Source organism: Ornithodoros turicata, chromosome 5 (assembly GCF_037126465.1).
Source record: "Ornithodoros turicata isolate Travis chromosome 5, ASM3712646v1, whole genome shotgun sequence".
Classification (NCBI taxonomy): Eukaryota; Metazoa; Arthropoda; class Arachnida; order Ixodida; family Argasidae; genus Ornithodoros; species Ornithodoros turicata.
In genome coordinates, this window is record NC_088205.1 from 68,624,194 (window position 1) to 68,634,105 (window position 9,912).

Consider the following 9,912-nt stretch of genomic DNA (forward strand, 5'->3'; position numbering starts at 1 on the left):
GACAACTGCGTACTCCCAATTTAAACAATGCTATTTATGCACAACAGCACGAGACACGAGATCAAAAAGGAAAAAGACTAACAAACCAACTTCCTCTGATGCGAGTTGAAACAGCGGCGGCAAGAAATATCATAATCGACGTTTAGCGAGAAGCTTAATCCTGCAGCGCGTAGCTCACGTTGGAAATAACGTAAAAGTGACTTCACTACACCCTTGTATGGAATGTACGCGTGCTTCCGAGACGAGAGAAATGCGTACGAAATGACAAGACCCCGTCAGACCAAGCTGGACAAATATCACACACACAGACGACTTCGCAGCACCAAAATATGTCTTTCTGAGTTTAGGGATGGCAGCGATGGACGCTCTAGACCGCATTGCAAAGCAATTGCAAGAATGCGCACACGGGGGAGCAGGACGTGCTACATAAATACAGTCGCAAGAGGGTCAAGCCTAAAACCTGAAAAGCGGTCCTTCCACCTCGTCTGCTCATAACGCACGGAGGTCGTGAGCCGCTGCAGCTGCTCCCACCGAACGACCCACCTTGCCGGTTCACCGCCCCTTGGACACTCACTGGCGTCTCCTTTATACACTCTTCGAGCGTCCTCTTCATGCGCCCATTGTCATGAACGTCTCTTCTTACGCCGCACAACCGTGGTAAGTGGTCTTGAATAGTATCAGACATTTATAAGCGATGGTATATATGCCATGAACTCAGCGCTGAGACGAGGCCATGACGAGGCTAAGCAAACGCGAAGTTCTGCGTACGAGTGTGCACATAACCTTGTTATTATTAGTGTGTATTCGACATAAATTTTGAACAACCTTAGAGCTGCGGTATATTGAAAGTGAATATCTGTATTCAGATTCTGACACATGATAACATAATGATGATGATTATGGAAGCTCTCCGACCAAATCGGAGGTTTGGTTTGGTCCAGTCAATCAGGTCCAAACACTAGTGATTTAGTTTCTCTGTTGCGTATTGTTTTGTAGTTGCATCCACATATATACCACTCACCTCATCATCATCCAATGTATGTGTGTGTGTGTGAACGTCCAGTCCATTGAGTGATAGTCCAGTGGGTGCGCACGTGTGTAGTATTTTTTCCCCAAAAACGTTTTTGAACAAGTACAATACCAACTAAGGACGAAAAACCGTGTAAGAGGGTTATCGAGGTTGACGTACAGAAAATCAAAGTTTTGTGCTTTGTTACGCGTGTTGAAAATCTATTTCGCCCATTTTACGAGTTTCAGCGATACCCTGTAGATTATATTAACATTCTGTCCAGGAAATATTAGTATCGTGTACCACCTACCCTACGAAAAATCGTAAGGTGTCTAATATTGTCAACTGACGCAGGTCCTTCATTCTTATTTAGTTGGTGGTCATCCCTGCTTGCCTTGGTTACCCTGACTCTGAGTGCTGTTCCGCAAGAACCTTCTAAGTTATCCACGAGGCATTCAAACTACACCTTAGACATCAACAGGATTCGTAACCTGACGTGGGAACGTTATCTTCTGCTGCTATCTACTCCACAAGTTCCTGAGCGGTACCTTTCCGAAACTGCTCATACAGTAAGTATAAACGACAAGTCATTGTGACCGTTAGTAATCGCGCACACGCATGGGCCATTCCGCTCTGCTTCCGACCCAAAACCCTAGCATGGTTGTTTAAATGGATGCTGGCCATGTTGTAATCGTTTAAGGGAGAGGCGGGCTTAATTACGATAGTGGCTGCTGGTAGTGCTATACTGTCAATTACTGGATAGGGGAAATTACATGTACGGTATTATCATAACAACTACGGTCGTTCCTGTGTAGCCCGTAGTCCTCCCAGAGAGAACGCTATCTCCTGCGAACGTCCGAAACAGATCCCAACGTCCATATCCCGAAATGGATGTCGGGTGGACATCTCTGGTGGTACATGAATGGACGTTCCTAGCCGTACCACCGCAGGGTGTACCGTAACGGCCGTTTGAAGAATTGCACAAATAGTGTCCCTGATGCGATGCTACATGCAGCATACATCGCAGGAGAGAGAGAAACATAGTAAGGTGTGTCGGCGGCGTGAGTTCAACTTTCGATAAACCAACTGAATGCCTCAAACAAAAAGCAGTAAGAAACTCAGACGTTGTCGTCACAGTGAGTTACTACACCAACCAGTTCTTCAGTCCAGTGTCATTGGTATACGCAATCGCTTTAAACTTAAACACCTCACCGTTTAGTTTGACTCGCAGGCAAACAGGACTTTGCAGGAATTTGTGGAAGCTGAAGAGACAAGCAATATATAGTATCTGTTTTCACTTTGGAAAAAAAGTTGTAAGTGGAAGAAGTGCACAGTAGTTTTAAAACCTAGTAAGAGTGCCTCGTAAGAATCCGTCCACTTACGCAGTCGCTCGACAGAACAGTATCGATAATATTGAGAAAATACAGGGCCCTGAGCACGTACACAAGTCCGTGCAACATCCGGGCATCTCCGTGTAACTTCCTGTGACGACAAACGACGGATATTTGTGGGAAGTCCAAACCGTGGCCTCTCGGAGATGTGGGGGAGGTCCGTCGGAAATGTCTCCCAGGGAGATTCGGAGTTCCGGGAAAGGATATCCTCAGGAACATCGCGGGAAGTTTTGTTCCGTTTGGGCTGCTGCATGGTCTGCTCGACGTTATGCATGCGGAACCCTCTTCTTAGTGGCAAACGTTACCGCGGCTTCAGTAACGGCTTTTTTCTTTTTCTTTATTCACATCACATCACATCACAGCTTCAGTAACGTTTTGGTACAAGTTACAGAAACTACACCTGAAGTTCTACAATTGAGTTATTGTACGAAACACGACATGTGGCTGTCACTTAGTGTCTGATGAAATGCAGTTCACGGCAGAAAGCTTGTACGATAATAAACACAACAGTTGCAATGTTTTTACCTCGTTATTACAAAAGCTAGGTAAGATTCTCGAAACTACGCCTGAAGTTACGAGAATCTTACTTAGCTTTTGTAATAACGAGATAAAAGCATTGAAACTGCTGTGTTTATTATCGTACAAGATTTCTGCCGTGGATTGCATCTCATCAGACACTAAATGACATGTCGTGTTTCGTACAACAACTCAATTGTAGAAAATAGTGATTTTTCACAAACCAGGGACCACAGGTGACTTTTTCCGCTGGGATTGTTTCAATACGTTGGTTTTACAGCTTCTTTGCTCGTACATCCTCTTGCACTGACTCCTCCTCTTGCTATGACAGTATCTCAAAGTTATACCCAAATCTACTGTTTCCCTCAATGTGAACCCCCGCCAGGTATTTTCAGTATTTCAGAAATGGGGCGAAGCTGTCCGCAAGTACACCGTGAGGAACTGTGGCTCCCACCATGATCCAGTTCGATACGACCAACTTCTTATTCGACCTGATCCACTGGCCTTCCCTGGTAATGTCTACGTGGATTCTGCTATTGAAGTCCTCAGGGACATTGAAGCACCAATCAGAGTAAGTGTGCTTATCATTCTGAGGGCTGCTCCCAAGAGCCATCTTTAAAGAAAACCGCAAAGTCGCGTTCACAGTTCTAAACATCGCGCTATCTGCTATCAGCGCCACACCAAATACAAGAGAGTTTTTCAGAACATCACCATTTAAGTGTTGAGTGCACCAACTTTCTACCATAAGGGATATCTGATATCCCTTAAAGTATAAAGATGGCGGGCTCTAGATAAAATTACGCCTTAGGCTAACACTATTAACGCAATTTCATCTGTTTCGTTTTCCAATGATGATGTAGAATACAACTGTATGTTCGCGAGGGTGGCAGTCAATCTGGTGCATCCGGTATTCCGCTGTTAACCCAACAGTGTATTCTATTAAGTTTACTGCTGACGTATTCCCTCAGATGAAATGTTCGCACAAGCCTGATTCGGTTCATTGGCTGTAGCATCTAGCAACCACATAATAAGTCGGTGCTTACGATTAGCTGCACATTGCTGTAATTGATAATTACAGGCTTTACGTCGCGAGACAACTGTGCAGCTGGCAACTCTGGCGAATTGCGCTGGTCACTGTAGTGCAGAAAAATATGGAAAGCAGAAGTCAGGAGAAGCCAGCAAGAACCAGAACAGGTCAGGCTGCGAGCTGGACGGAAAGACTTCTGATTAGAGGATTGAGGGAGCAGTTGCTGTGTGAGCATTTCGTGTGCCCAGTGTTGTCTGAATTTTCGTATACTACGGGCTATGGGGAGTTGTGGAGGACTGGTACCGCGTTTTCCCTCTATCAGTGCGCATCCCCAGCACGCGGGTATCGGAGGAGGAAGGGAGGAGAGAGGTCATCTCCGAGGCATCCACATCCATCAGATGATTTTCCAACTTGGCGGTTCTAATGCTTACGTATTGAAAGTTACCCTGGTCCAATTCAACGTGCGTCGCGTTCATTCGTCGTTCCATTCGCTCATCGTCCGTTGTGTTTGAGAAAATTTATTCAACGACTCAGACTATATAGAGCACACTAATACACTATTTAGAATTTGTTACAATGCATGTTCGTTTCTACACTCTACAACGGCAAGCCGATCTCGTCACCACCACAGAGGGAAACTCGCCGCCTTGGCTGAGGCAACACCTTCCAGATAACACAGTGAAGGCCTCAACACGCTTTCATCCACGTCGCGCAACTGGCCCGGCTGCCATACACACTCAATAAGTGAGCTTTTCTCTTCTTTCGGTGACGTCACGTCTATCTGTCGCCAACAGCGACAGTAGGGTCAGCTGCGTGACATCAATTGAAATAGCACAGAGGCCTCCTCTGTTATGTAGAAGGTGCTGCATGAGCAGGCATACGTGACTCCTTTCTTTTTTATTGTCGTTATTGAACATCATTCCACACCCCCCGGCAACCACACCACCCCCAACTCTACGCCCAAACTATACCGGCACATATCACTGCGTTGCACAAAAAAGAAAAAAAGAAACAAAAGACAAAAGAATCAAGAAAAAGAAACCATAAAAAGAAGTACAAGACGACGACTCCCCTTTATCTCTTGATATGTTGCATGATATGGAAAACTCATGGTCTTCCTGAAATCCACAAGTATTAGCAGGCAACTACAACATGCTACAATAATAAAACTAGATCAAGTTGGTATCAATACTTGACCGAAACTGATGTACAGTCGCGAGGTGGCCATGATTTGTCGTTGTTCGAATAACAATGACCAAATGGTATTTCATCTGACCATTCATCTTATCCACTATTGATTCTCTCCAACTGTCCATTGCTTGCGCGTTGCAGGTCGAGATAACGATGAAAAAGAAAGTGGTGTTATGGATCTCAGTTCCCTGCGTCAATGATTTTGGATCTTGCGATTATGACAACATATGTTCCGTAGAAGACTGCCCTCTGTTCTACGCTTTCCTCGGTCTGCCTTGCGGATGTCCCATCAAAAAAGTAAGCCTTGCTAACGCTGCTTTTGTTTTCCTTTAGCATGTACACATATTTGTACTGGAGAACCATATAGAAGCCTCAACGTTGGCTTATTGAAAAGTTTTTGTCTCATTCTTTCGCAAGTATTTGAGGAAGGAAAGCAGTGCCCATGTGACCGCCTTAATAGCGGGCTATGGACCACTAACAGTGAAACCTTGTTTGGTGAAAAATTTTCTGACAGCATACTTACCACTTGGGTTATTCCTCTAGTGGGTTCATCCGACGTAAAGTGGGTTCACCTTCCTTGAGATTTTTTATCCACATAATAAGTAAAAATCAAAACCTGGGGTCAGTTCCGCTGATATTTCTTATTCCTTTTGCACCTAAGTGTGACACTGCATCACATGCGTCGAAACAATGTCAACACTTCTGTGCTTCGTGTTTCCGGCTACCTTACAGCTCCGATACGTGAGGTACATGGGCATCCTTTCCAAAAACTCCCGAATGTGTCACTACTGTATTACCATACTAGCCTGGCACTTCTGTCGCAACCAGTAGCCCTGGACTTTCTTCCCTGTATCTAATATAATGTTTGCTGAAGTATCATCCTTCCTTCGGGCCTTATCGTCCGCCGCAGCCTTGACAATAGAAGGGGCACGTGCACTTAGGCCCGTTTCACACGAACGTTTTTCTCGTCCCTGTCTTTAACGGAGGCAAAACGGACCCATTGGAACATACGAGGCTCGATTGCCCTTCACTTCTATTGCTGAAGCAAACGGAAGACAAAAACGGACGTGTGAAAGAGATCTAAATGAGTTGTCCGATGAAATTTTGAGGCTACTAAGAAAAATCCTTACCACCCATAGGAATCGGTATTCAATCATATTGCTCCGTGTCCGTTCATTCCAGCTGACTTCAACATAAAAATCACGTCTTTCTTTGCAGGGCAACTATACCGTGGTGAACAAGGAGTTCGTTGTTCAGCCTCTGTCCTTGCCTGTCTGGCTGACATCGGGGGATTATCAGGTCACTGTCAAGGGAAAACAGCCCAGCGAGCAGCTCTTCTGCGTTCATTTCACGCTGTCCGTCAAATGAAGAGGTTTTGAAGTATTCAGCTCCCAGACCTCTCCAGGTGATATCGGCATTATCCATGCAGGACTTTCAGCCAATCAGTGGACAAAAAAATGTACGGATACATGATGCATGTCTTCGTCATGAGAATGAAATTTAGAAGCGAAGAAGAAACGTAGAAGGAGTTCACAATTATTTGGAATAACGTCATGTTTGAACATGGCACTGCTTCAATCCGCATAGGAAATTTGAACACGTGGTATGCGTAAAGAAAATACAAACCTTACGCGTTTCCATTGCATGTTCCTCGATGAAGGCTACTTTCGTGCAATAAAACCAACAGCAACGCGTCGTTTGACTTCTTATTTATTTATTTTTTTCGTGCGTCTCAACTGACAACCTTTCGCACATCTGCACCGCATCAGACAAGATAAAGTTCGTAGTTAAGTGTCAAGGTTTTGCCTCGGTAAAATGTAAAATTTCCTTGTGCCTTACTCAGACGTGCTTCCTTCCCGTCTGCAACAAATGGACTTTCACCTTAAAACCTGGGAAAGAGTAAGTTAGCGGATGTCCACCACGTGGACCTACGCCCCGGATAACATCAAGGGTGATTGCAGTAGCGGAACACAAGGGCAAAAGCAGCAACGTTGTATATTTCATTAAACTAAAGTGTCTAGTTGAATGTGAAACTGCGGAAACCCCCTATCTATATTGGGAATCACACACACCATTGGTCAGTTTTTATACGCAGCTTACGCGACAGTACAGTAACGGTTCATTGAAACAAACCCCACGAAGGTCACTGACGGCTAAGTTGTCCGGCTGCTGGCGTTCGCATGAGAGCTTCGATGGGGATTTCCCTCTTACGGGAAGTCCGAACGTGGCCGGCGAACAATTCGCGTCTCACGCTTTCCACACGTTTTTGCGTCCACGTGGTGGAGTTATATACGTTCGTCTTGCACCCATAAACACAGTGCTGAACACCAGCTCAATGCGGTTTGTGCTGGTTTGGCAGCTTTGTGCTGCTTACTTGGACAGCAACACGCTTTCCCTGTGATAGCGATCAGTGCAGTGTATTAAAAGGGAGTCTGGCCATTAATGGGACCTGCCTATACCTGAGGCTCCACCCACTTTATGAGGTATCTAGCCAATCACAGGTCGAAATACAGTTGTCTATTATTACATCTATCGAGTAATTATACCTCACCCTTATTTACTGTGTGCGACCATTTTGGAGAAAATTTATGGATCTGGATTGAAACGGATATCACTGGTGGCATACCAAAACGACGGATTTTGTGCCCACTTCTATCAACGCCATCTGCACGGAGAGAGTCATGTTGGGAAGACTCAGATTTGCAGAAATGGTTGCTGGCAGAAGTGATTGGCCAGGCGAGCGGTAGAACCACTTCTTCGTAGCAGACGGCTGCCTGTATCAACTTTTAAATCAAGTAACGTAAGTAGATTGAATCAAAAATACGCAAAGATGTATTTATGAATAAAATTCGACGATATAATGCAAGATCTTACGTATCCGGTGCGTCCTGTTTTGCTATATTGGTGGGATCGCGGTCTCAGCCAGGCTTAACGTTAGCGATGAAACGTATCATTTCTGCGTAAATAACGAACGCGGAGCGAAAAAAAATTGAATCTAATTTTGAAGAAGCGTACATGAGGATATATACTCACAGTACGAAAATAAAGTAGCCTGTGAAAATTTTTTGCCACGAAATCTCCGCTTCGCCTTCCAAACACCATCCTCCATGTTGGAGAAATGTTGGTGTCATGGCGGCCCCCATGGAAAACGGCAACCAATGAAATGCGCTCAAGGAAATTTCGATACCGTCCTGAAAGTGATTTCCATCGCGTAGCGCAGAGGACACGCCAGGCTCTCACTGGCTTCATAGCTAAGGACGTCACACAACCGGACGCCCCCAGGTCTCTGCCTGTGCCACCTTCGCACGTCTTCTGGACCTCCAGGACCGAAGAGAGCAAGTTCTCCCTCAAGTCCTTCGAGCCCATTTTTATGCTGCGAGTGATAGATGCGAAGTTTTCTACCTCTGCCACAGCATACACCGCTGGCGCATCTCGAAATGGCAAGTCCGCGTCGGCATTCGTCATTCCATCCAAAGGCGTAGTGGAAGGACGTCGCCTTTCGCATCAAACCTCATCCACAGCTGCAGAGCTCTATGCTATACTTTTCTTTCTTCAGCACATCGTTCACTTTAACCTACGGGATTGGGTCGTATTCACTGACTCGACATCTGCGCTGCAAGCAATAGAAAATTCTGGCATCCGAGGCTCATCCGCACGGTCATGGATGTGTTAATGGCTTACAAACTTGTCTACGAAGCAGGGCACCGGCTGGTTCTCCAGTGGGTTCCAGCCCATTGCGGTGTCGAAGGGAATGAACAGGCCGACAGCGCCGCAGAAGCAGCTCTCTCGTCTCGGAGACGGACGCGTATTGCGCTGCTGAGAGGAGATCGCCGGTCCGTACTTCGACGCGTCGTGATTCCTCTGGCTACCCGCCAGTGGACCGCTGACATTCTCCCTACAGCCATGCTGAGCAGAGTTGATCCAGAGCTCGCTTTCTGCATGCCTCACCATACCTCTCGTCAAGATGCCGCATTAGTTCGTCGAATGCGCCTCGATGTGGCTTTTACAGCGCAGTGGCGTTACCGCATGAGGCAAGTTGACTCTCCCCGCTGCAGTCACAGCGGTGCTATAGAAGATCTAGAGCACATTCTTCTCCATTGCCCGCACTACCAACCTTCCCTAACCGTACTCTCCGGATCCCTTAACGAGCTAGACTCCCGCCCCTCTCTCGCACAAAATTACTTGGTCCCTGGCCACATCCAGCTCACCAACGCTCTGCCTCAAAGCTCTCTCCACCTTTCTGGATGCCATAGGACTTCGATCCTTATTGTGAAGGGGCTCATTATTTCATTCCCCGCATCACCACCAGCAATGGGGCAGAGTATCGCCCCTGGCGATTAAACTCCCCATTCGTCATTCTATGATAAAGTTGTTGGTGTTCTAAACATGCCACACATGTGTTTCACCTCTAGTCTCCCAACGCTTTGTCAAATAATTATTTATGTCAAATAATAAACATTTTTGACAAATAAATCAATCAAATAAATATATGACATTTTTTATTATTTATTCGCGTCGAACGTGAACAAATTTTAACAATGTAGTGTTTGTATTTAACTGATCATTGTATAGGAGAAAGGATAGTTTTCGTTTATTTACTTTGTGCCTATGTTCAAGTGAATCTAAATTTGGTTCTTGCAACTTAAATGAAACCGAAGAAGTCATTCGAAACCTTTGGGGGAGCAAATCTTTGTACTGTCTTTTATTTTTTAAATGTCGTGCATGTGTATAGTGACCCTAGACGCAGATGCAATATGCCCCATGCAAGTCTTGAGACT

At 45.6% G+C, this 9,912-nt stretch overlaps 1 protein-coding gene across 1 annotated transcript; it reads left to right on the forward strand.

The window, feature by feature from the left end:
- Positions 1 to 469: 469 nt before the first annotated feature.
- On the forward strand, positions 470 to 6,829 carry LOC135396164 (ganglioside GM2 activator-like). Its single transcript, XM_064627193.1, has 5 exons — positions 470 to 657; positions 1,383 to 1,578; positions 3,302 to 3,487; positions 5,276 to 5,431; positions 6,353 to 6,829. The coding sequence occupies exons 1-5, from the start codon at positions 626 to 628 to the stop codon at positions 6,500 to 6,502; spliced, it is 720 nt and encodes a 239-aa protein (XP_064483263.1). The 5' UTR covers positions 470 to 625; the 3' UTR covers positions 6,503 to 6,829.
- The last annotated feature ends 3,083 nt before the right edge of the window (positions 6,830 to 9,912 follow it).